Source organism: Lemur catta, chromosome 15 (genome assembly GCF_020740605.2).
Source record: "Lemur catta isolate mLemCat1 chromosome 15, mLemCat1.pri, whole genome shotgun sequence".
Taxonomy (NCBI): domain Eukaryota; kingdom Metazoa; phylum Chordata; class Mammalia; order Primates; family Lemuridae; genus Lemur; species Lemur catta.
In genome coordinates this window covers 37,678,252-37,705,831 of record NC_059142.1, presented here as the reverse complement: position 1 = coordinate 37,705,831, position 27,580 = coordinate 37,678,252, and the positions used below count along the sequence as shown (strand labels likewise).

The following is a 27,580-nucleotide window of genomic DNA, read 5'->3' as shown; positions in this document are numbered from 1 at the left end:
GCAGAGACCTCTAGGGCTAATTACACTTCCATTAAGGCATTAATTGCTCTCCGTCTGCCTCAGTGGAAATGATCCTCCTCTCACCATCCTTACTCCCCTGGAGAACGACAGTCAGACAGGAAGAGCCTGCCCTATGAAAATACCTTTTTAATTTTGGCGAGAAAATTACAGCCATCAGTATTGTTTTATGGTAAACTTTATTAAAAAGATTATTTTCCTAACACACACACACACACTCACTCTCCCTCTCTCTCTCTCTCCATTCAGAAGACTGGACAAGCAAATTCTATACAGTTTGTAAATTACAAAAAACTAATCCAGGTATAATTCATTGTTTGGGGGTTACTTTTTGGCCATTTTGCGCTAAATTTCTTAAACCCAACTTTCTCCTTGATCAGCCTACTTATTTTCAAATCTCTAAAAGATGAGCAGCAATAAGAATTCGTAAAAAGCCATGTGACCTTTCGATGTTTTTACTCCTTGTTTTAACCAAGCAAGATAATACATTTTTTTTTCAACATTTAGAATTTCCCTCCTAGAAAAATAAGACTGAGTTTTTTTTTTCTTCTTCAAATTTGGGACCTCATGTTCTTGATGTTATCTGACAAAATTTTAATTGAAGAAAAAAAAGTTTGTTTTTATGTTAATCCACATCTACTGCTTTGACTAAAACCCAGTCCTAAACTCGAAACTGGTTACAATTCAAAGACTAGGATTAAACAAGTCAGCCCCAACAAACCCCCATGAGAAATCATAAGTGGCAAAGGAAGGGTTTCTTTCTTTTACAGCTCATTTTTTCAAAGTAATGAATTAAGGATGAGTTTGGTTCCAAAAAAGTAGAATAGTTCCGTTGCCTTTTTCAAGTAAGAAACAACAACAGTAGGCATTTTTAGACAGATTCTAAATGACCTCAATTTATGCAGAAACTTAACATTTTTAGCCCTAGCAAACCTGCATTTATTTTAATTTGAGATTTCATAAAGACCTTTTAGTTCGTTAAATCCCAAAGCCTCTATTTTAAACAGTGTGAGAGTTAGAAAATAAAAATTGCAATCCCTAAAACTCTGACAAATTCACTGGGCGTATTTTATCAACAAATCAGAAAGGCCAGCCTTGCTCAGAGTTGAAGTGATCACTTACATATTTCAAGCAAATAAAGCATTTGGAGAGTTGGGATGATAAAGGTGTCCTGAATTGTACAGGTGAACTTGTGAGGAAACGTTTGCTCCATTTTAGACATTTGGATGAAGTCATTTTTGCAGTTCATTCTTATTTCTATTATTCAAAACTATTCTTACTTAGCTCAGTTTTTATTGTTTTAGCCTAGACGCCTATTTCCTATTGCCACTTGGCAAGGATGAGCTAAATTTATTCAAATATGTCAATATTCCAAAAAGGCCATGGGTTTCTAGAAGAATAGCCAACTCCCTCAAACCACAGCATTCTCTACTTACAGCCAGAGGGATGTCCCAAAACGAGGAATCCCTTCCTGTTTCATCCTTATACCATATACCCTCCTTGAAGAATAAAAGGGCCCTACTTTCTTCTTCCTGAAGAAACAAGATTAGATCTGGACCCAAAACAGTATGCTAAATGATCATCTTTAATTCCAAATCCTTTCACCTGTGACAGGCGATGATCCTTTTGAAGAATACTCTGACATGATAATTAATCATAAAACATAACCTTATTTCAGCTAAATAAATTTGAAAGCAATAGAGCATTGAAAAGTATCCAAGTCCTCTGGCTTCACTCAGCAATCCTGTCTCTAGTGAACTGTTGTCACAGAGCCCAACACACCCTCTGTATGGACCCCCTGTAACCCTCGAGGGTTACTGAATGTCGCTTGTGCTCTCCCTCTAGTCGAGAAACCCTACAAATGTGAGTTTTGCGGAAGGAGTTACAAACAGAGAAGTTCCCTTGAGGAGCACAAGGAGCGCTGCCGCACATTTCTTCCAAGCACTGACCTGGGGGACACCGGTGAGTTCACGTGACACTCGTTCCACACACATTTAGTGAGCACTTACTGTCCTAGGAGGCAGGATGCCACAGTAAGTGAAAAGACAAAACATCCTGCCCTCGTGGAGTTTATATTCTGATAGAGGCAGACAGATCATAAACAAAGTAAATAAGCAAACTATGTATTAGAAGGTTAGATGGTTGTAAGTGCTATTGAGAAAAATGAAGCAGGTACTGAGGGGTGAGGGTGAGTCAGGGAAGGCTTCAGCAAGGTAACATTTCGACAGACTTAACAGGATAAGGAGCGAGCCTTGTAGATAACTAGACAACAGCAAATGCAAGGGCCCTGGGGTATAAGTTTGAAGACGTGTAAATAGTCCTGTGCAAATGAAACAGAGTGAGTAATGGGATATGAAGCCAGAGAGGAAATGGGAAATCAGATCTCTCAGGTCTCGTAGGCCTTCCTAAAGACTTTGGCTTTGACTCTGAGTGAAACTGAAAATCTTTTAGAGGGTTTTACAAAGAGAGGTGACATCACTGGAATGCTCATTTGAAAAGAATCACTCTACTTACTTTTGAGAATAGATAGTATTTGGGGCAAGGTTGAAAATTGAGGAGTCCAGTTAGGAGGCCATTGGAATAATTCAAGCAAGAGGAAATTGTGTCTTGGTAATGGTAGAGGTGGTGAGAGGTGGTCTAATTCTATATGTATTTTAAAGGTAGAGCCAACTGGATTTCCTAACAGGTTGATGTGGGATGTGATGAAGAACGGAGTTGCCATTTATTGAAATGGCAAAGATTGAGGGTAGAGCAGGTTGGGAGCGCATGGGGAAGAGTCGATTAATACTGCAAGGATTCATGGTGGCACATACTTACAGTCTCAGCTACTTGGGAGGCTGAGATGAGAGGATCCCTTGACCCCAGGAGTTCGAGGTTCCACTGTACTCCAGCGTAACCAGTAAAATAAGACTCTGTCTCTTAAAAAAACAAACTGCCAGGATTTTCTTTGCATAGGGCCTGCCCAAAAATCATACCCTTGTCTACTCATATGATTTATTGTGATGCTTCTTTGGTTTGGGGGATTTCTTATTTTATTCAGTAATTTGAATTAAATACCTACTGGCAATTAGTTGAAACACTAGATGTCTTTCCATATCTCAATTGTGGTTTTATTTCCTTTTCATTCTTTAGTTGAAACCACCTGAAACTTTTTTGTGTAGCATCTCTGCAACTGTCCTTTGTCATACCCAGTTGACCAGCAGCCTGGGTCTGCAGCTTGGGTTGTCTGACATTTTTATTTGCCTACTTGAACCAATTACTTATTTAGAATAGTAGGTACAAATCCTCGTGGGATTTAGTATTTGAGAGCAGTAGCTGGAATTGAATAGTTTGAACAGCCTAAAGCAGAAAGATTGCAAAAATATCAGAGAAATAATGTGAAACTCAGGGAAAAAATGGGGTAGAAGTGATAAGTATTGAAACTGTCCCCATTTTGAGTGAGAGGAAGCATTTGTTTTAGATAAAGTCTATATTACGGTGTTAGGAGCTGACCAACTGAATTCTGTTGGTTTGCACTGCTTCTGCTTTTTATCCTGATGGTATCTTTGGTTTTATCAAGGAGTTGGATTTTCTCCTTATTTCTAAAGAGAATAAGTTACTCCCTTTAAAAAACAAACAGGCTGGACTTGGTGGTGAGCATCTGTAGTCCCAGCCACTCAGGAGCCTGAGGCAGGAGGATCCCTTGAGCCCACCAGTTTGAGTCCAGCCTGGGCAACATTTATTTTTCAAAAATAAAAATAAAACAAACCTAAAACTTGGGTTTTGACATCTTAAAGTGGCATGCTTCATGTGAGGCAGTGCTTGCCTGATGACAGAACATCGGCATCTTTACCTGCAGTTCCGTATTTCAGGCGACAGGCAAAGCTCTTACTGTGAGAAATTCCCAAGTTATGAAAATTCATTATATTCCAAATAGAATCACAACTATTTAAAGCTAAAAAGATGACAGACAGCATCTAATGCTACCTCTTCATTTTCAGAGGTGAGGAAAGAGAGACTCATCAAAATTCATTGACTTACTAGTGTCCCATGGTGTGTATGAAAAAAAAATTCAACGACTTACTAAAAAATCACTGGAGCTTAAGCTGTTTTTGTGATTGGACATATTTTTTATTTTCAAAACGTTTAGATGTAATTCACATGCCATAAAATTCACCCTTTTTCAAAGTGTACAGTTCAGTAGTTTTTAGGATATTCACAAAGTTGGACAACTATCAGCACTATCTAATTCCAGAATATTTTCATCACCCCAAAACGCAATGCTGTACCTATTAGCAGTCACTCCCTATTCCCCTTCCTGCCAGCCCCTGGTAACCACTAATCTACTTTCTGTCTTAATGGATTTGTCTATTCTGGACATTTCGCATAAATGGAATCATAATATGTGGCCTTCTCTGCCTGGCACCTTTCATTAGCATGATGTTTCTGAGGCTCATTCCTGTTGGAGCAGGTATCAGTACTTCCTTCTTTTTTGTGGCTGCATAACATTCCATTGTATGGATTTACCACATTCTCTTTATCCACTCTTCAGTTAGTGGATATTTGGGGTTTTTTCTACTTTTTGGCTTAGTTCGCTATATTTCTTGAAGGTTATATATTATCTGGTCAGCAAAAGAAATATAGCAGCACACATACGAATAGACCCACATCCACCAGAAGTGGAGGGGGGAATCAGTTAACTGATTTTGGGAGCTGGATGTATGGCACATGCCTGTAATTCCAAGGTGGGAGGATTGCTTGAGGCCAGGAGTTTGAGACCAGCCTGGGCAACATAGTGAGAGCTCATCTCTATAAAAATTTAAAAATTAGCCAGGGGTAGTAGTGAGCATCTGTAGTCCTAGCTACTTGGGAGGCTGAGGTGGGAGGATTTCCTGAGCCAGGAGTTCAAGGTTACAGTGAGTTATGATCCTGCCGCTGCACTCCAGCCCAGGTAACAGAGCAAGACCTTGTCTCAAAAAAATAAAATAAAATAAAATTGATTTTTGAAATAAGGTCACCACCTTCCTTCCCATCCCTACAACCTTTTTTAGGAATGTCAAATTAGGAAAAGTATCAGAAGTAATATTTTAGTTATCTTCAGTGGTATTAGGTGATTCAGGAAATGCTGAAATACAGAGATTGAGTTAATTTGCATTTCATAGGTGGTTTGATAGGACACATGCAACATACTTTACATCTCAGCAAAAAAATAAAGGGTCAACTAAGTCAGCAAGTTTTGGTTTTTTTAAAAAAAACAAATGTTGTAATGGTGGTTTCAGGTTACAAAATATGTAAAGTCACAGCTTAATCAAGTATAAGTACTGCATGTCGGTCAATATATTACTTCATCCTTTATATTTCAAATAGTTCCCATAATTTTTCCTGAGATCCAAAATGTGAAGAATATTTAATCCGACACAAGCCAATCTTTTAATTATTGCCACTGCTGCCTATATGGTTTCCATTTCTGTTTCCTTTTCACAATGTCTGGTGTGCAGTAGTGTGGAATAGTGTTCCATTGCGAGCCTGACCAGTACAACACATCTTATGCCTTCATCCCTCACTTTTAAAGAGATGATGTTGCATTGCTACTGTGGATGCAGCACTCGTTCATCAAGTGCTAGTGTGAGAGCCAAGCCTGGGGACAAACCTGCCCCCACTGGGAACAGCCTGCAAAAGAACGCAGGTGTTGGGCAACAGGACTTCCGGTCTTGCCAATCATTTTCTTTTATTCAGATAGCATCTGTTGAGCTCTCTATGTGCCAGGCAGTATGTCAGAGCTGTTTGTAAAGATGAGTAAAAGTTAAGCCCCTGCCCTTTTTCTTTTTCTTTTTTTTTTAAGACAGGGTCTGTCGCTTGTGGGCTGAAGTGCAGTGGTGTAATCATAGCTCACTGTAACCTTAAGCTCCTTGGCTCAAGCGATTCTCCTCCCAAGTAGCTAGGACTACAGGTGCATACCACCCACCCAGCTGATTTTTTTTTTAATTTATTGTACAGACAGGGCCTCTCTATGTTGCCCAGGCTGGTCTCGAACTCCTGATCTCAAGCGATCTTCCTGCCTTGGCCTCGCAAATTGCTAAGATAACAGGAGTACACCAACGCAGCCAACCAAGCCCCTACCCTTTAAGAACTCACAATCTAACAAGACACTTGATCTATTAGTATAAAGCAGAGGTCTAGTAGAGACACATGATATTGCTACTTCAGTCCAGGTTTCTACCCCGGACATCACGAGTGACATCATCAAAATATTCCAATTCTGCTCTGCTGTCTTAATGGAGTATATATGAAAAGAAGGAAAAATATAGAAGACCATGGACTTCATTTTTTTTGTTAGCTTGATCCTTATTCCAGAAAGGGACTAACAGCTGGTAGAGAGATTCATTTAGCCTCATCTCATACAAATTATGAATACTTGGAGCAGGACATATTTTTGTCTAACAATGAATTCTAGCCATGATAATATTTTTAAAGTAATTGAATAATTATATTTATTTATGAATTTAGGAGTCAAAACCATTCATCTTCATTCTCATTGTTTCAGTGAAGCTAATACAATCATGAAGGTTTCAAGATAAATTTACATTTTTACCAATGTGGCAGACCAAAGAAAATGTTAATTTTTAAGTCTATTTTCCCAACCTGTTCTTTTTGAAAATCAGTACTATCTCACAAGGAAGTATTCGTTTTACTTGTTCAAAAAGGCAACCGTTTTATTTGACTTTTGTTAGAACCTGCCTCTGTCTGTGATAGCAATCTCTTGTTAGACAATTCTTATTGCACAATAACACCACTTTGTTCCACTCTCCATTAGCTGGGGACTGACCACACCACAGAAAAGAAAGGAAGCAATGCCTGTTATTTAAGCTCCATTGAACACTTCAAGATCTAATGAAAGACTTTGAACAAAAACAAAGCACAACATAATTACATAGTTAAATCTGCAACGACTTTGCGATAGAAATTGCATCATGGAAACAGTTAACTAAAAACCAGACAAACTGTGAAAGTTTGTGCAGGGAATAAAGATAGTAACCTATTCTGTCATTGTGACTTTGTATTACATTTTATTATTTATTTTTTCAACACGTCTTTAAAATCTCTCTGCTAATGAAAATTGGTAAATCCACTATGTAGTAGGCAAGTGACATGAAGGGAAGTTGATCCACAATTACAGCCCTACCCCTTCTATGCTCACTCGTGAACCCAATGTGCAAATTGCTCCTTGCCACCAACCCCTATTCCCCACACCCACCCCTTGCAACATTAAACTGCCAAACACCACCCAGGAACGGATTTCCTATTTCGTCATTTAAACCCATTATCTTGTTCCCTTACTATCTTGCCAAACTGGTTTCCCTCTACTTATATTTCTGAGACATGATATGGCAAGATAGCAAGTCTAGACTGTATAAATAGACAGTTGGGTCCTAAAGTTGGAGCAGAGGACCAAAAGCCAATAGCCCTCTTTTTTTTTTTCTTCTTTTCAGTGCACTGCCTAAACTCCTCTGTGATCCCAAAGAGATTGTCCAACTCCAGAGCATTTCTTTGTGTTCTAAAGGGTACTTACTTAGTGGCATTGTGCATCAGCTGTGCAACAATTGCAAGGCAAAAGACTAGCAGTTTAGGAAAGAAAATGAGAATGCACCATATTCAATTGAAAATTTGCCTTTTACTAACTTATGAATTAGAAAACACAGTTTGTGCAGAAGACAGTCTTTGTGAAAAAATAAAATAAAATGAAATAAAATAAAAAGAAGAAAACACAGTTTGACTCAGTAAAGGTGAGCTGAATTTGTAAAGTGTCTTCAGTTGGGATCTTGGAGTTGATATTTTGAGTAAATGATCCAGTGAGAGGGGATGGGTGAACAGGAGTCCACTAGATTAGCCTCAGAGGATTTCTTTTAACCTAACCAGAGTTGTGGAGATGGGAGAGTCTCCACCCAAGCCTCAAAATATGTTCATCCATGAACACTGTGGAATTTTATTCTTTTAAATGTCAGGCACTGTCACTGATTTACACAGTAAGATTTACCTGGAAATGACTGTCAAGACCAGCTTGGTGGGTAACCAGGAATGAAAGGTGATGTTATCTCAGAGGTTGCCATTTAGTGACATGGCCTAATTACGGTTATTTAGGTCAATGTGTCCACACTTCAGCATCCTCCCAAATGTAGAGGATGTTGATTACGTGTCCTCAGAAAGCTGCTTGTTGTGATTGATAGTGAGTTTGGTAAAATGTAGGCAGTGACTGCTGTCAAACAAGTGGGAAAACTAGACTGGCAGCTTCATGCTTGGGGTAAGTCCTGGGTAGCGATTCGGCCATGAGAGGAGGGACCACAAGAGACTAATTAGAATAGTGGTAAAATGGGGATAAAAGTTAAAAATACCCAGAGTACTGTTTTTCATTCCCTTTTCACTATAAATTTTTTTTCTTTTCTTTTTTTTTTTCCTTCTTTTTCAGAGATAGGGTCTTCCTCTGTCACCCAGGCTGGAGTGCAGTGGCCCAATCATAGCTCACTGCAACCTTCTATGCCTGGGCTCAGGTGATTCTCCCGCCTCAGCCTTCCGAGTAGCTGGGACTACAGGTTCACATCACCAGGCCTGGCTAATTATTTTACATTTTGTAGAGACAGGGTCTCAGTATGTTGCCAGGGTGGTCTTGAACCCCTGGCCTTAAGCAATTCTTTCACCTCAGCCTCTCAGAGCGCTCGGATTACAGGTGTGAGCCACCGGGCCCAGCCTCATTATAAATATTTTTGATAAAAAATACAGGGTGTAGGGGAGCCTTACTTGGGTTAAATCCTCTCAGTTGTTTGAATCAGAATGAATGTTCCTGGTTAAAGCACAAACGTAGCTGCCTCTTCCCCACTTTTTATTTCAAATTCCAGGCTTTGTCTTTCATTTCTCTGCTGTTGGGCTTTGGGTAGTGCCACATCTGGTGGTGGTTTGTGTGAAAGGAAATCATATATACAATAGTTTCCTGTTTGGTCATTTTAACCTATCCCTATACTGGACAGAATTTGACCCACTTCTCTCCATAGCAGTGTCTCGTCACTGAAGTCCTGGTTATTTCCAACTGTTGGCCAGCGTGGCAGTACTATACCACTAGCCCAAAAACCACCCAGGCCTCTTATTTTTGTCATTCACACAAATAGTTGTTAATAGCTTACAGTGGAGGCTATGATTTATTTCTGTAGCACCTAGAATTATTTTTAACAAGAAATTCACAGTCTAGTAAATATTGTCATTATCATCACCCTCTTCTCTTATTCATTTTTTGGAGGCAGATTTCATTTTATTCCCGAATTTTTTTTTAAAAATCTGAATTTGTTAATGTATTGTGTAATGGCTGGCATAGTTTTTTTTTTTTAATGCCAATAATAAAATGAAAGATATTTTATACTTTGAATTCTCTTTTCTTGATTTGATTTTTGTTCTCACCCTGGCCATACTTGACAGTCTTGCCTGGGAGGGCTTTCTCTGTCATTCATTTACTGCAAAGGTGGCCAGTTTTCTTCTCTCTGGGCAAAGCCGTTTGTGGTACTGAATGTACAAGGGACCATGGAATTCATGACATTATTTCTCTATATCAGAATCTCTTCACAGAGCAAACACATCGTACTCTTCAACTATAGAATGAATACTGACAAATCCCAAATCTGTGTATATATTGGGGGGGGATTCCATTCTGCAATCATTATTTGCTTTTTACTCTAATCCTTTAAACTAATTCCAATTTATTCTTTAGAGACATTAGAAATGTATGTATGGATACTTCGTTTTACTTTGGGCCTCTTGAAATGTTTATGATAAAACAGAGAAAATGTTTATAGCATCACAGTATGTTTGCTTAGGGCCGGGGTGGGCAAACTGCAGCCCTTGGGCCAAATGCAGCCATCATCCTGTTTATGTACAGGGGTTTTTACATTTTTTTAAGGGTGGTGGGACAGAAAAAAGAAAAAAAGAATGTAGGACAGAGACTATCTATGTCCCACAAATTTTTAAACATTTACCGTCTGGCCCTTTACAGAAAGTGTGCTGATCCCTCAGGCTTGCCACTGAAATAATGGCCTCGATGCAGGCGGTGGCTGAGCCCACGCAGGTGGCCAGCATGACAAACAGAAGTCAGGCCACTGGCAGAGCTGCTAAGGAGGCCACTGGAGGTGATCTGTTCCTCAGGGCCTTGATACCCCAGCTAGATTTGGACCCCCTTAAAAACTAAAGACTGGGGCTCTGACATTTGGGACGGCACAGCTAAATGGAGACAGAATTCTCGTAGACTCGTCTCCTACCCAAGCTTTGGTTCAGCTTCTTATGTGGCACCTACATGAATACACACACTGGGAGCGTGATGCCTTGATGGATTTGGTGGGACCTTATTTGAGAGAACTCCGTCTACAACTAACTGTTTATGTGCTTGTGGCTGTCCAAGGACAGAAAGGTAACCCGCAACACAAGGACCCCAACATGTGGGGGTCCACCCTTTCGATGACTGGCAGTTTCACTCAGATGCCTAGGCTTGTATTGGTAGATACCTTTTCAGACTGAGTAGAGGCTAGCACCGTGTGTTAAAATGTAAAGCCTTGGGCCAAGCATGCCTGTAATCCCAGCACTTTGGGAGACTGAGGCCGGAGGATTGCTTGAGCCCAGGAGTTCAAGGTTACGGTGAAATATGGTTGTACCACTGAGCAAGACCCTGTCTCTTTAAAAAAAAAAAAAATTAAATTAAATTCAAAGCCTTATATTTAGAGCAGCTGGTATCTCTTTGAGCTTTAGGTGTGAAGTGTTATTGGATACTACTAGCTATACCAAGGAAAATTATAGTATATTTATTCTAATTTACTATTTTAATTGATTAGATACTGGCACTACTTATGTACTCTTCTAGTGGTTCTCAATTCTGGTTGCTTTTTTTTTTTTTTTTTTTTTTTGAGACAGTGTCTCACTCGTTGCCCAGGCTAGAGTGTCATGGTATCAGCTTAGCTCACAGCAACCTCAGACTCTGGGCTCAAGTGATCCTCCTGCCTCGGCCTCCTGAGTAGCTGAGACTACCACCACGCCTGGCTGATTTTTTCTATTTTTAGTGGAGACAGAGCCTCACTCTTGCTCAGGCTGGTCTTGAACTCCCGAGCTCAAGTGATCCTGCCACCTTGGCCCTCCCAGAGTGCTAGGATTACAGGCGTGAGCCCCAGCGCCAGGCCTCTGGCTGCATTTTAAAGTCATCTGGGGAGCCTGGAAATTACTGTTGCCTACACCCCTAAACCAGAGATCCTGATTTAATTGATTTGAAGTGTGACCTGGGCAGAGGTATTTCTTTTTTTTTTTTTGAGACAGAGTCTCACTCTGTTGTCCGGGCTAGAGTGCCGCCGTGTCAACCTCGCTCACAGCAACCTCAAACTCCTGGGCTCAAGCAATCCACAACGCCCAGCTAATTTTTTGTTTCTATTTTCAGTTGCCCAGCTAATTTTTTCAGTTTTTAGTAGAGACAGGGTCTACTTGCTCAGGCTGGTCTTGAACTCCTGAACTCCTGAGCTCAAGTGATCCTCCCGCCTCAGCCTCCCAGAGCGCTAGGATTCCAAGCCACCGTGCCCTGCCCAGTATTTCTTATATGTTCTTCAGGTGGTTCTAATGTGTCACCAGGTCTGAGGCCTACACCACTCAAAGGTCTATTCATGGATTGACAATTAGGCAGTTTTTATTCACACTTTTCATTAGAAATTTAATGGAGATGCATTATACAAATTGTTCTTAAATTTCAAAACAGAAGTGTTGCTCAGGGAAATTTTAGCTGAGAGAATTTTGAAATGTGAAGAGCATATGAAACAGATAATACAGAGCCCAGAGAAATAGAATTGGAAAGACAGAAACTGAGAGGAGCATGCTGAGAAAAAAAAAAAAAGAAAGAAAGAAAGAAACCACTCAGAATTTCAATACACAAATCACTGAGTAGATTTCTTGCTATCTGGGTGAGTGTATCTATTTTCAAAAGTGCTGTTAACATAAACAGAGCAGTAAATCTGGGGCACCATACTTTTTTTTCAAAGTTGTTAAGAAGAATTATGTCAGTCTGCAGGTGTCACACGCAGTTACTCAGAATCAGAAAGAAGGCTGATCAGGGGTTAGAAGATCTCCATCTATCTATCTTTTTGCAACCAACCACGTCCAGGCTGTTTATTTAATACTTCCTCTTGCTAATGAAGGTACTGGTTGGGGATGGGTCGGGCTTTCCCATCTCAGCATAAGACTGCAAGATTTGAATGTGCCCTGGCGACGGCTTCGCCGCTGACCACCGCAGGTACCCCAGGCAAGAATCTGAGCAGTAATAACAGGTAACACTAACAGAGTGTGCATCAGACTGCGGACACTTCTTTTTCCAGTTTACTTCCTTTTCTCCCCATTTACCAATGTATTCTTTTCCCTCTTCTTTTTATATTTTTCCAAACCAGCAAGCGCAGAGGCAAGACACATCAAAGCAGACATGGGAAGTGAAAGAGCTCTCGTTCTGGACAGATTAGCAAGCAATGTGGCAAAACGAAAAAGCTCAATGCCTCAGAAATTCATTGGTAAGAATACAAACCTTTTTCCTGCTGTTGTTAGCAGATAGTTTGAACGAGATAACGTAGGAGGCTTACTACAGGGGCCCTTCCCAGCTTAACCTCTGTTAAAGTAATTGGTTTTCCATTGTCCATTTTTATTCTTTGTGGTTCATTTTGATAACTCTAGCAAATACAATGTAAGATATTAACTAAAGGATCATAACAACAGAAGATGGGAGTATTTGGTGTCCAATTTCCAAAATGGATATGATGTTAAAAATGCTGTTCCTTCCTCTTTACTCTGAATGACATATGTCGGGTGAGAGTTTATGCAATTTACACCAGTAAGATGTTCTAGGTAGCATGTTTGTAATCTTTTGTAATTGTATTTTACAAGTTGGTTTGTTAGCATGCTCAAACTTCTTCCATGCTCTAAAGCATATTGCCATATTTTCTTGAGTTTGATTGAGAATTGGCTTTAAGGGAAAGTGATTGGGCAAATATAGATTTAAATAACAAGGTTCGATTTAATCATTTGTCTTGATGGAGTTAATTTTTATGCCACTGGTTTTCACATTGTCAAAAAATACAGCTGAATGAGATGGCTAAGAAATAATTATGTTCATTAAAGTGTTAGGACTTCCAAATGGCAGAGATATTTTGCTGAACTCTCCCAGATGTGTACATAAATGTGACCATGATATTTAAAATAGATTTGTATTTGTGAAAGGCAGCTGAAACTGAATGTACAGTTTTGCTATAAATTGAAAGTTGGTGATACTGAACAGAAATAGTTATCACACAAAAATAGAGTCCTTCAACACCAATAATATTTTAGAAACCTGTCAATCTCTTTTTCCAAAGCTGCTGGCTGCTGTTGATTTCTTACTTCAGTCTTTTTGTGTTCTTCTCAATGGATTTTACAGATATTAAATACCTGCTCAGTTTTTAAATCTGCCTAGATTTTACTCTTGTCTAGATAATGTTTTTACAAGCTGACATTCTATCGTGAATTATAGAAATATATTGAAAGAACTCACATTTAAAAATTACCTAACTTGGTATTTCTGATTGTTTATTTTACTTTGATTAGCTTAAAGGTTTTTGTAAACTTTTAATCACTTTAAGAATAAATTGTGTCAGGCCAGACACGGTGGCTCATGCCTGTAATCCCAGCACTTTTGGAGGCTGAGGCAGGAGGATCACTTGAGCCCAGGAGTTTGGGACCAGCCTGAGCAAAAGCAAGACCTCGTCTCTATGAAAAATAGAAAACTTACCTGGGTGTGGTGGTTGAGTGCTTGTAGTCCCAGCTACTTGGGAGGCTGAGGCAGGAAGATGGCTTGAGCCCAGGAGTTTCAGGTTGCAGTGAGCTATGATGACGCCACTGCACTTTAGCAGGGTGACAGAGCAAGACCCTGTCTCAAAAAAAAAATAAAAATAAAAAAAGATAAATTGTGTCAGATTAAAGTTGCTGTATTTCAGTTTAGGGAGATCCCCTCCTCCTTGCTGCCCCCTTGGTGAGAAATGTCGGGGGGCATGTGGTGATTTCTACATAGAGTTTAGGAACAGTGGACCAATTGTGATTCCAAGACATTGTCTTCAAACAATGCCCATATATTTTTTGAGCTTTACTTACATGAAGAGGTTCTGACTGGAGTATAAAACAAAGCTGGGATCATTATTCTATGCCATGAGTGTATTTTAATTTGGGGAAAGTTTTGACTGTAGTAGTGGGTGAAGCTGAAATGGGGAGGATGGTGATGGACATGGGGAGAGACGGACAAGAAAAACAATGTAAAGCAACTTAATTTCAATCCAGTTGTGGTCAATGCATTTTGGTCTAGGAGAACTACAGTTTGACAGAAGGTACCTAGTACTTAACAGCTGCCCTAAACCTATAACTGAGCTAAAGCCCTACTTAATATAAAAAAAGTTGCTTTGGTATTTTCATGGGCTAAAAACGCAACATATTTCAGACGGCCAAATTCATGCCATTTTGCCTGTTGCCTCGGGGATCCATTTGGTTTGTTAGTTACCACTGAGACTGGAGGATTTTCACTGCATCACTTCCAGGCTCATGAGAGATGCTGATCTTGCAGGTTCTGATTTCTCTCATCTTCTGAACCATCACGTTCTCTCGGTGCTGGAATCAGAAACCTAGTATAGCGTTAGCTCTTGATTGAGCTGAGGTAGCAACTTCAAGGCTTCAGGGCCCAGAATAACTGGGGGAATTTTTTTTTTTTTTTTTTTGGTAAATTGTAGTATGGTGCAATAAGAAAAACACAGGATTAGAAGCCAAAAGACCCAGGTTCGAATCCTAGCTCTGTCATTTCTAAATTGTGTGTATTTAGACAAATCGGGTAACCTTTTTGGGCTTCTATTTACTCATCTGTGAAATAAGGAGACTGATAGGTGATAAAGTGACCAGGAAGTTCCCTCCTATCTGCAAGTCTGTGAGATGAATTATAACAGAAAGGAAATCTAAGACAGCAATTATGAACACCACTTTGTGTTTACAAAACCCCTGTGTATAACTTCAGATAACTTTGTTCTCAAGACTATACACATATGGTGTTTATGTCATAAACCATATCCTATGTTTTCAGTTTTTTTAAGCTTTGCGCAGTGGCAGTATCATAGCCAATGAGGTTTATCTGAGGCGCCATGATTGCTATTTAAGTTTCTTTGAGGAAGATGTTGTTAAATCTGAGACTAAAAAACAGTTACATTAGCTCAGCATTCATATATTTTACTTAGGGCAGTGCTACTTGTTCATTTGTTCTTTTGTCCATTCACTCGTCACACAAATGGTTAAGAGCTCCTGTCATGTACAGGGTATTCTTGTTCCTGGGCACTGTTCTAATCTTCTCGCATTAACTTATATCCTAAATTGTTGTTTGAGAGATTTTTTTTTTAAGTAAAAGAAACTCCTTAAATCATTTAACTGAATCAACGTTTGTGATAGAAAATTGTAATGTCAAGGGAGGGGATAAAAGGAACATTATCTGTGACACTGTGCAGTGTGTGGGATGAAGTGATATAAAACATGTAGGGCTGATGTTTTCCCTCCCCTCTCCTGTCCTCTTCTCTCCTGTCCTCTCCCTCCCCTCCTCTCCTCACTTCTTCTCTCCTCTCCTTCCTCCTGTATTTCCTCTCCAACGCACTGTTTTCTGAAAAGATTCAGCTGCCAGGGTAATGGCAATGGGTAAGGTGTGAAGGAAGAATGAGTCACTCCCTTTAATCCTTGCTGACAGTTGCACAACACTCAGACCAGCCTTGGCTTTCCTGACCTCTTGAACTGTGAGGGTAGAGGTGAAATTATACCATCAGGTCAGCCCATTACTTTCCCGGCAGGCTAGAGATAATTACCAGTAGTAGCATTTTTCATCCATTAGAAATAAACTGGGGCCAGGCACAGTGGCTCACACCTGTAATCCTAGCACCCTGGGAGGCAGAGGCAGGAGGATCACTTGAGGTCAGGAGTTAGAGACCAGCCTGAGCAAGACAGAGTGAGATCCTGTCTCTACTAAAAATAGAAAATTTAGCCCAGCACAGTGGTGCATGGCTGTAGTCCCAGCTACTGGGGAGGCTGAGGCAGAAGGATCACTTAAGCCCAAGAGTTTGAGGTTGCAGTGAGCTATGATGATGCCACTACACTCTAACCTGGGCGACTGAGTGAGACTCTGTCTCAAAAAAAAAAAAAAAAAACTGGGGAAAAGGGACAGATTGAATTAAGTCTAAATGCATTTTGAAACAAAAACATGCGTCTATTGAAGAGTAAAAGTACAATTAAATTGCTCACATAAAAATATAAACATTTTTTTCTAATTCTCCAAGAAATTTTGTATCACTTTGTGTCAAATGGGAAATGAGTTGACACACATCCATTAGAAATCATGATCTTTACATTGTGAAAATAATTGTTTAGTTGTTCTTTTCAAAGGAAAAGAAGACCTTACTTTGAGCATCCTAACCTTTGAGGTTTTCCTTTGTCTGAATCCTATTCTCCTGTTATAAACTTGTTTGACTACAGTTCAAACTAAGCCATCCTCAAATACTTGGCTCAAAGTGGAGGCTGGATTTCTCTCTTGGATGAGGAGAAAAATGACTACATTTATGCATATTTTTTCTTAATTTTCATTCTTTCCTGAAAAACAGATGTGGTGACCAGAGTGGTTACCATAACATCTCCTTATTTTTTTTTAATTTTATGTATTACTTTATTAAAGGAAGTTTTCACATTGAAAAGAGCATGAAAAAAGATCTCACTTCCCCATGGTAAACATGTTAGTGAGGTTTTGACACTTCAACAAACCATTGGTTCTCCCTGTGAAGTAACTAATGAGAAATTTTCTGCTTTGGTTAACAGAGTGACAGGAAGCAGTTTTAATACCTGTTTCTAAGAGCAAAAAGTATCTTCTCCCACCCCTTCCCAAAGGGCTGATGTCCATAATCCTATAAGCATTACAATGTCATAGCATTTTAGGGATATTAGGAACCACTTGTGAAGCAATTTTACCAGGTGGGGAGAGGACCAGAGAGATGGAACGATGGCCGCTGGTGACAGAACAGGGCCACACCTTGTTCTATAAGGCACTGCTGTCCAGGCACTTTCTTCCCTGGGAGGTCACCAAGAGCAGTGCCTATAACGTGTGCCACGTGGGGGCTTTGGACAGCAAGGGGTCTGGTCATTGATAGCCGGAGGGAGAAAAGTCCCTTAAAGAAGGCGATTGTTCTCCCTTAAGGAGAGAAAAAGAATAGTCTTCCCCTGGTGACTCCATCAGGACAGATGAGATCCAAATAGCCCTTCCCGGTGTCTCAGAGAGCACAGAGACATCGCAGCAACAAAATGTGCTCTCCAGCTCGGTTTTCCTCACCTCCGCCCCCACCCCCAGCTCTCTCTGTTCTCTGTCCTTCCTGCCCCCTCTCTTTCCACATCCTGGACAAAGTGATAGGAATTTTAGTCTCACTGGAGATCGGAGCCATACTGATCACTGGATATTTTATTTCCCCTATTTACCTGCCTTTTTTGTTTGCTTTTGGATATATGCTTGTAGTAAAAGTGAGAATACTTGTGAGAAATTCTCTGAAGTAGCAGCAAACACATTTATGTGACTTGAAGAAACTTAAAGGCTTCAAAGCTGAATATGTCATGTTACGCCATCACGGTGACTGTGACTTTGGATTTGTGTTATTTTTCTAAAGGCCCAGTCATATGTTCCCGCTCTTCAAAAAAACCTTTCGATGGCTCCCAATGGAATAAAATCCAAACCATTCAGTCAGGCATTCTGAGCCTTCCACAATTTGTGTCCAACTTACCTTTTCTAATTTTATCATCTCAGCCCGCTAGTCCTTCGCTTCAGCCACAACGAACTACTCCTCCCACTTCTATGTATATTTGCCCACTTCAATGAAATCACTCTGTCCAGGCTCTCTGGATGCCCCCCACATCTGCCCTTGAAGGTACACACTGTCCACATGCCCATACCCCGGGTTCTGTCTCTGCTCTGTTCGCCGTCTGCACTCAGGGCATGTTTAATAGTCTGCCTCTTGTCATAGGTATGACCATCTCTACCACCGTTATTACCACCACCTCTGGTTACAAGGAAACTTTAAAGAAAAACATAGATTAATATTTGCCCCGTGTTATGTGTGGCATACATGAGAGGAGGTCCATGATTTTCCCTCCTACTGTCTTGGCTACTTTATACTTTGTTCTGCCACATAGCATTAAGATGCTGATTTATAATGAAATGGTGTAAATGTTGCATGTCTGTTGGATTACAGTTGTGTTTGTATTCCTCAAAGCACCTAACATGGTGCTAAGCAAATAATAATAATAATATCAATAATAGATCTACCACTTGTTGAATACTTACATATGCCCGGCACGCTGTTAAGCACCTTATAGACATCACGACAACTCTGTGTATCCTATACTTCTTGAATGCATGTGCTGGTCTGGTTGCTGCCACCAAGCCCCCTTTTGCACTGTTTATGGGAACCACCCCAGCACAGAATCTGAAGTCACTGCTGGTGGCAGGGTGTGTAGCCACAGGCAAGGGAGCAGCCAGGAAACAGCAGTTAACGCTCGAACATGTACTGAGATAATGTGGGCTCCTGGGTTGCATTCTGGTTCTCCATTCACCACCTGGGCAACCTTGGAAAGTGAAATCAGCCTGTTTGTGCTTTAAACTTGACTAAAGAGAGGTTAATTCATACCTCAAAAAGTATCAGCCTGTAAGGGGCTAATAAAATGAGACAAGATGCAAAGTATTAGGATGGCATTGTTATTAGTATTATAAGGTATAAGGCACGGTGCTAGGTACTATGAAGTCTGAAGACTAGAAGAAAATAGATTAGGGTGGTGGGTCTTGATCCTCGATCCTGAAGACAGGTCTGCATCCCCATGCTTGATGAAGGGCCCTTTTAGCTCTAGTCTGTGATTCTGTGATTCTTTGCTTCCATGCTGGCAGTTAGAAGCCAACAACCATAAGCCCTAACCACATCGCATCAATCCAGGGCAGGCAGGTGCTCAGTTTAGAGTTACCAAAGCCTAGATATTAGAGATTGACACCTTTAGAAAGAATCCCAGGTAAGGAATGACCCATCCAGGCAGCCTTGGTTTCTAAACTTAGGACTTGTTGTCATTCATATTTTCATTGGAAGAAAACCTCTAATTCAGCCTGAAGCTGGTACCATGAATCATTCAAAGGTGTGGTGTGATTTTGACTAGAAGCTGGACCAGATGCTCTGTGCAGGTTTGGAAGCAGTTACATTCTTGTGGTTTGACTAACCTTTTTTATGAGTGTGTTACTAAAGAAACGTGAGCTGTTGGCTTTTCAATTACTGTAGCTTACCCCTTCTGAGTTTCATACACATTGAGTCATCATGTCTACAGGTGACTGATAATCATCTGCACTGCTCAAGTTACCGTAACTCGGAGATGAGGGGATCTGATGATTGCAAGTTGCAAGCACGTGAAGATCATCCTCTTAACAATGAACAATGGTCTGTGTTAACCACAGAACTCAGTCACCTATTTCCACTCATCCAGGGCTTTATTTTCCTCTTAATGTTTTGTCGCTTACAACTTTAGCACTCAGCTGTTTTCTGACATAGGCTGCAGGTGGTATAGAGTATGCATTTGTAGTCCTAGCCAAGTGAAGCAAACTCTTGGGAGAAGGGATAAAAGCCAAGTTTGCAATGTGTCTATCCCACCCAGAAACTTTCTGGAGCCTCTGTGTTAGGTGAAAGGTAAAAAGGTTCTTAAGAACCCTGGGTATATAGGGAGTTGAGTAGAGCTGACCACACTGGAAAATCATCACTAAACTTGAAAAGGCCAGGAAACCAAAGTTCATCATTTCTGTGTCACTTTCTGGGGGAATGAATGTCTGTGACCTTAGTTGGCTTTCATGTTCTCAACCTCATTCTTCCCGATGGCCTTGACAAAAGATATATCCAATCTGGGAGTTGAAAATAAAAGCCATTGATTACTTTGGCAAAGGCCTACTTTCCTATTGGTTCTTATTGAGCGGCCAAGACAGGGTGTTTTTCTTTGCATATTTTTTTCTCTCAGGTATTTGTCTAGAAACTGTCAAGTTGACCTTAAGGTAGTGGGGATGCAGGACAAATCCATCTGATTGGAACAGATCTTTTTGCCGGATTTTCTGGCTCCAGTTTATCACTGTTGTGGTCCATCGTACACATCACTGTTACACTGGATGCAAGCCACTCTTTCTCAAGGGCTGTTTGCTCTTTGTTCGGCTGCCAACCCTATACTTGGTCTTTCTGAGTGCCCATGATTTGGTCCTACCGTGTGTTATCTTTTTTCACAGTGTTTCCCAAAATGTGGGATACAGACCACCAGGAGGCACACAAGGAATTTAAAAACCTTGATCCTAGCCAGGCATTGGTGGTACCCACCTGTAGTCCCAGATGCTTGGGAGGCTGAGGCGACAGGATAGCTTGAGCATAGGAGTTCAAGCCTAGCCTAGGCCACATGGCGAGAGCCCCCCACCTCTAAAAACAGCTTGTAAAAAAATCCCCAAACGCCTCAATCCACATGGCAAGAAAATTATTTTCTTTTCAGTTCTCTTTCAGTTCCCCTGATGACACCAAGGAGAAAGATTTAGACTTAATTTGATGCTAGTTGTCTTCAACACCAATCTCACACTTGGGAATCATTCTTTTTAACAAAGAGAGAGGGGATCTTAGTCTCCAGGTACTCACAGTCGTAGCTGATCGCAATTGAATAAATCACTCTGTTTCATTGTCTTTATTTTTCATAGTTACCTTCTATTTGCGGTAAGTGATTCTGGTTTTCCGTTTATGTTCGTGATATAAAGTTTCCTTAAAAAACAAATTTATTTTAGAAAAAGAGAAAGAAAGAAAATGTGAGCTGAATCAAACAAAGAAAAAAACCCCTAGCAGTTACCAAGTGTTTTCCATGCGGCAGGGCCTGTTCTAGGCGCGTGCGTCGACCTGTGCAGTAGGGAGGATTGTTATCTCCGTCGTACAGGACGCGGAGCACAGACAGGTTAAGTAACTTGCTCAGGGTCACATAACTGGTGACCTATGGAGCCAGCATCAAACCCGTCCATCTGGCTCCAGGGCTCGTTCTCTCACCCACACTGCCCTGGTGTGTGGATATTGCAGAATGTGAAGGAAAAATGATGTTTGAGAAATACTTTATTCCACACTTCTTGATACAGCTTTAATGAGATTCTCTTACTTGTCCCTGTGCGTGTCCTGTGTATTCCCACTTTTCTGCCTCGTTCATGCTCAATTTACACCAAATTGTCTTGCCCTTGCCTGTATATTGCCTTATTATTCTTTTAACAGAAGACATGTTACTCCCCTGCCTAAATATCTCAAATGTAGCATTTAGAATAAAAGCAAAGGCCTCCATTGACCAAAGCAGCCATTTAACAATTTTTTCTCCAATTATATATATATATATGTGTGTGTGTGTATATTTATATATGTATATATATGGCTTATTTCTTGCCTGCTAGATTGGAGACACCTCAAAATAGAAACTGGCTCTTCCAATCTTTTGTTTTCTTGTGAGGTTTTTTCTTCTTTCTTTTTTTATTGCTGAACCCTTTACTGTATGGCAGACAAATTTTGGAACCACAACATGCCTAGGAAATGTTACAGAAAAGAAAGATATGGGGTTCAGCAGATTTCTCCAGAATCCACAGTCAGCCAATGGAAAAGCAATAACTTCAGCCTCACTTCCAGACTGGACTCCTCTTCCACGCCTTCTCCTCCCTGTCCCTGCTGCTCGCCACGGGGCACATCTGCCAGCACCGCAGCCCCTGTCCCTGCATTCCTTGTGGCCAGAGAGCCTCCGTTTTCTAACACACAACACCCACAAACCCTGAAGGTGGCTAAACTCTGTTTTCAAAATTTCTCAGCAGTTTGACATGAAAAGTAGAAGAGGGTGACCACAGATGAATTTTTTCAGTTGAGGGTGAAATAGGTCCTAATGATTACAGAGGTATTCAGAATACATGTGTCAAGCAAAGGAAGAGCAACACTTTGGGAAAGGGACAAAGATTGTGATCTCTCCTCAGCAAAGCTTTTCTAATACTGTCTACATTCGAAGCTCTTTTACTTAAGTCTCAGACAGCCAGGTGACTGGTGAGTTTGGGGAGTGACAAGCTGGTGTTTTGGGGGCTATTTTCTCTACTTCTGTAGCTATTTAAAAAGCTGCCAAGACCAATGGCTGAACATCCCCACCCTTTCCAGCACTTCCATCCCCCTGGCTACCTGATATTATAAGCAGAAAACAATAAGCATAGTAAGATGTTGGGAGTTGACTGTGCCTTAAGAGTTCACAGACAACAGAAGTGCAAGACCCTATGCTCCTGCATGGTGGCAGCTGCCTTGTCCCTCTATGTCCTATCCTGGTGTCTCTTGCTTCTTGTCCTCCTCCTCTCTCTCGGGCTCCCCTCTGACATCTGTAATGGGTGTACCTCACAATGTGGCCTCAACTAACCACATCTCTGCCTCTCCCTCCTGCCTGCAGGCTTTGTTTGGACTGTCCAAACATGCTGTCCCTGACCAGTGTCTCCTGAGACCGCAGCACCCTGTATGCCCCTTCTGCCTGTGCTGGGTGTTCTTGAGCCGCAAGCAACTTAACCTTCGTCCCTTTTTTGAGATCTCTGGAAAATGATTTTACAAACTCTCTGCCTTTGTGTTGTTTCCTTTATAACCCTTTCTTTCACCTGTTCCAGGTGAGAAGCGCCACTGCTTTGATGTCAACTATAATTCCAGCTACATGTACGAGAAAGAGAGTGAGATGATACAGACCCGAATGATGGACCAAGCCATCAATAACGCCATCAGCTATCTGGGCGCCGAAGCCCTGCGCCCCTTGGTCCAGACACCGCCTGCTCCCACCTCCGAGATGGTTCCAGTGATCAGCAGCATGTATCCCATAGCCCTCACCCGGGCTGAGATGCCCAATGGTGCCCCTCAGGAGATGGAAAAGAAGAGCATCCACCTTGCAGAGAAGAGCGTGCCTTCCGAAAGAGGCCTCTCCCCCAACAACAGTGGCCACGACTCCACGGACACTGACAGCAATCACGAAGAACGCCAGAATCACATCTATCCGCACAACCACCTGGCCCTTCCTCGGGTCCGCAACGGGATGCCACTTCTGAAGGAGGTCCCTCGCTCTTACGAACTCCTCAAGCCCCCACCCATCTGCCCAAGAGACTCCATCAAAGTGATCAACAAAGAGGGCGAGGTGATGGATGTGTATCGGTGTGACCACTGTCGTGTCCTCTTCCTGGATTATGTGATGTTCACCATTCACATGGGCTGCCACGGCTTCCGTGATCCCTTTGAATGTAACATGTGTGGATACCGGAGCCACGATCGGTATGAGTTTTCATCTCACATAGCCAGAGGAGAACACAGAGCCATGCTGAAGTGAATATCTCGTCCCAAAGATTGTCCCAGAGTGTTCAACATCGTTTTTTAGAACCAGTAACCCCACCTAACAGATTGCTCTCAAAACACACTCAGTTCCAAGCTCCTTTTCAGACCATTTTAGGTATCCAAAGAGTGGTGTTTACATGGGTAGCCAAAGAAACACTGTCTTCATTCCGAAATTATTTGCAGGTCTATCATGTTATTACTTTTGCAAAATCTTTGGGTGCCCATCAGGGACTTGAATTTTTATGGAACTTAAGAGTCAAAGAAGTATTGGTCATTATCTTTTGCAGCAATAGAATGGGCATCCGTTGAAGTTCGTTGCCAGTCGGAACAGTCCCCCCGCTGTGCTGCATGAGACATTCTTTCTGAGCTGCATCAGCCGTATGTGGAGAAGCTTTTCGATCATATGCCCAAATCCACAAAGAGGAAGAGCTGACCAGCTGACCTTGCTGGGAAGCCTTGCCCATCTGCACTTCACACAAGGCGGAAGGGTTAGGATATAATCTCTCCAACCCAAATGGTGGTCTAAGAGCAAGAAAAAAAACAGCCATAAAATAAGTATCTGTTACCAGTAACTGAAGACCCCATTCTCCAAGCATCAGCCCCATTACCTATCAAATAATATTACAGTAATAGTAATAAGCATCTGATGACACTTCTGGTCCTACCCTGCACCCGCCCATCTCCAGTGAAAAGCTGAGCTACTTTGGCCTGAACCAGTTGTCTATAGGCGAAATTCTATACTGATGGTTTTAAACAGACCATCACTGAAACCCCAGGAAGTTGTCCACTGTGGCATCCCTTTCCTTTGACCCAGATTGGCTGAGTGGGGGTCCGAGGAGGGAAATGATTTGGCAGCACCAACAGGAAAAAAAAAACAGAAACAAACAAACAAAAAAAAAACTACAACCACCTAACGTTCTTGGTCTCCTCCTTCATGAAGCATTGGTGGTACCAACCCAAAGCAAACATGCCAGTGGTTTTTCCCACAAAACATACGGAAGCATCCAAAAAGTATGGCTTAGCCCCCCCTTCCCCACAGGAGAGGAATCAAGGAGAGATGCTGTGTGTGTTGTTTAGATCAGAGCTGAGCTTGGGGATGGAGTGAGGAAGAGGACACCTCTACTAACAGGTTCTCCTGGATCAGGCAGGTTTGGGGCTCTTCCCCCTGCCCCATGTAAATGGAGCTACTTTTTTCCTCAAAAATTCCTGAAAGTCTGATCTGGGTTCTACAGATGTATCAGTCATCTTTGTCACTAATAATGAGGACACACTATCAAGGAGAAATGCTATGATCATTGTAAAATTAGCACTAGAATAGGGGTTACAAAATGTTTGCTAATTCCATATTCGCCACTCATTAGCTGTGTGACTTTGAGCAAATCATTTAACTCTTAAAACTCAGTTTCCTCATCCATAAAATGGGAACTGAACTGAGACATTCTCTAAGGTCTTTTCCAGCTTTACATTTTTACGTGATTATGTAGTAACCACAGTTATTTTTTAAACCTCTTAATGTCTGGCTATTAAGCAGAGGAGCATATATGTGAAGACATGTTTCACATTTCTTTGGTGTGAAAATGGTAGGGCGTTCAGTCTTTCCTTTAACCACTGAGTTGTGAACGTGAAGAAGATAGTGGAGAGAAACAAAAAACAGGAAGGTATTTTGATCTTGCCCCAAAGTGTACATACAAATTGGCACCTGCAGCCAAAGGCTTTTTTTTTTCTTGTTAAGAACTTGTGTTAGGGAAAATAAATTCTGCTTCCACAGACAACTTCATGAGCCTATTTACAAATTAAGAGCCAGCTTTGGGAACATCTCTATCAGAGCCAAGAATCCCAAATTCCTAGTAGATCAGTGTTTTCTTTCTAAAGGGCTTATGCCTTCAGCTCCAACTCAACTCGTTCGTGTGCTGCCAGTAATTAAAATGTCCCACCTCAGACTGCACAAATGGCTTCTCCTACTTTGTAGCATGGCGTCTATCTCAGGGAAAAAAGGTTTTATGCAATTCCATGGCAACAGTCCCAACATGTTTGAGATTTCAGCTGAAGGACTAGATGTATTTTGGTGCGCAGTCTTCAGTATGTCACCATGTTTCCATAATACTAGACTCTAAGCTATGCCAGGTTGCTTATGCCCATTGTGAAAGAGGAGTTGCTCATTATACTCTTGAAATATCGCACATCCTGTCGACTCTTTGGGGGACAAGAGAAAGAGAACTTGGAAGCAAGGATGAGTAGGAGAGAAAGCTAGGGAAAGAGCATTTCCTCCAGGTTAGTGTTAAAGTCTTTGCTGAAGAGACCCACTTTTGCATCTCAAAATGGTGAAACGAAGGCCCGTTCCACCAACCTGGGGACTGTCCTCATAGATAGGACTCTCCTTTTTCCTGTGACTAATGGATTTGCTGAATGAGCTCCATTCTTCCGAGGTTATTTTTCTCAGTGGGGTGTCCACTCACAAAGGCTGTACTTTCTTCATAGCATTCTAAGCCTACCTTGGGGCCCATCAATTCCAGAGAAAATTTACATGAATTATAAGAATTTATACATTCTTAAGTCTTGAAGTTGAGCCAGGTATGCAGTGGTTCCCACCACACATGGTTAACCACACACACTCCCTATGCTGTACTAATTAACTTGCCCCCCTTGCTAGGGCTGGGGGTGAAGGTGAGGAGAATGTCACCAAGATGCCTAATGAGAACGGCTGAGTCAGGATTTGCCTCTGCCACGCTGAGCAGTGAAGTCCTGTGGCAGCTTCAGGCAGTACGTTGACTTTCTCCTGCGCACTCCCTCTGAACGTGAGCTCTGCAGGGCTCTCGCCTTCATTTCCCACCGACTCTGTCATGAGACAGGCCTTCCAGGAGGCTATGATCTGAGGAACGACCAAACCCATGAAAAGTTCACTCACAGCCAAGGTGGCAGAATTGGGGTGAGGGTGAAAAAGAATAGAACCGGCTCTCCAACTGTTTGTTTTGTTTTGGTTTTTTTTAATTTTTTTTTAGAGATAAGATCTCACTGTGCTGCCCAGGCTGGCCTCGAACTCCTGGGCTCAAGCCATCCTCCTGCCTCAGCCTCCCAAGTAGCTGGGTTTACAGGTGCACGCCACTGCACCTGCTCTCCAAGTATTTTCTATCACGATTTGAAGTGTTGCAAATCTTAGTTCCTACTGAGAGAGAACTAAGTAGAAATGTCTCTCCCATTGCCCACCTCCACTGCCACCAGAAAAAAAAAAGATATTGATAAACCAACCAATCTTTAGATTCCTAAAGTCATCCTCCCAAGAAGACTTGGCACAGGTAAACCAGCTAAGCTAATGTTATGCTTTGTTACCCATTCTGGGATATTCCTGACACAGCTTCTGATTTTGTTAGTGACAAAATTTATCACCTTTTGGGGTTTTTGTTTTTGTTTTTGGTTTTGGTTTTTTTCAGACAAAGTCTTACTCTGTCGCCTGGGCTACAGTGCAGTGGCACCATCATAGCTCACTGTAACCTCAATCTCCTGGGCTCAGACTCCCAAAGTGCTAGGATTACAGGCATGAGCCACTGCGCAGCCAAAATTGATCACCTTTTAAATGCATCACTTAACATTTTGCCAGGCCCATACTCTCAGTGACCCAGATATAAAATGACCTCAGATTTCTTTTGCAAAGAAATACTTAAAAACACAAAATTTTACTCAGTTTAGTTTCAATTTACTCAATTGAAACACTGTGTTATAAAAGCTCACATAAAGTTTTTCCAAGTAGTATCTGTACCCCTCTTATTCTCTTCTGCTTCCTGCCCCCACCCTCACTGCTGAATGTGAGGTTTAGAAAGTTTTAAGGGAAAAAGCAGTATTTCTGTTCCATATCCCAGGGCAGGTAGTAAGACCACCATGGAAATGTTTCTTTAAAGTCCTAAGTTGTACACCACTTAGGACATTCCGAGAGGAGGTATGTCGGTCTCTAGTGAAGATTTGGAGACTCTGGGACACTCAAGATTTGTGAAAGAAGAGCTTGGACATCTCTGAGGACTCAAAGACTCAGAATTAGGACTTCTGAGCTCAAGAACAGAAAAGAAACGGGAGTGGGGAAAATTTTGTTCTAAAAAATA

General features: G+C 41.4%; 1 protein-coding gene across 1 annotated transcript; it reads left to right on the top strand.

Annotated features, from left to right (window-relative positions):
• The first annotated feature begins 1,777 nt into the window (after nt 1-1,777).
• IKZF3 (IKAROS family zinc finger 3) lies at nt 1,778-26,521 on the top strand. Its single transcript, XM_045526393.1, has 3 exons — nt 1,778-1,980; nt 12,447-12,563; nt 22,781-26,521. Exons 2-3 carry the CDS (start codon nt 12,479-12,481, stop codon nt 23,482-23,484), a joined length of 789 nt encoding a protein of 262 aa, XP_045382349.1. The 5' UTR covers nt 1,778-1,980; nt 12,447-12,478; the 3' UTR covers nt 23,485-26,521.
• Nucleotides 26,522-27,580: the final 1,059 nt, after the last annotated feature.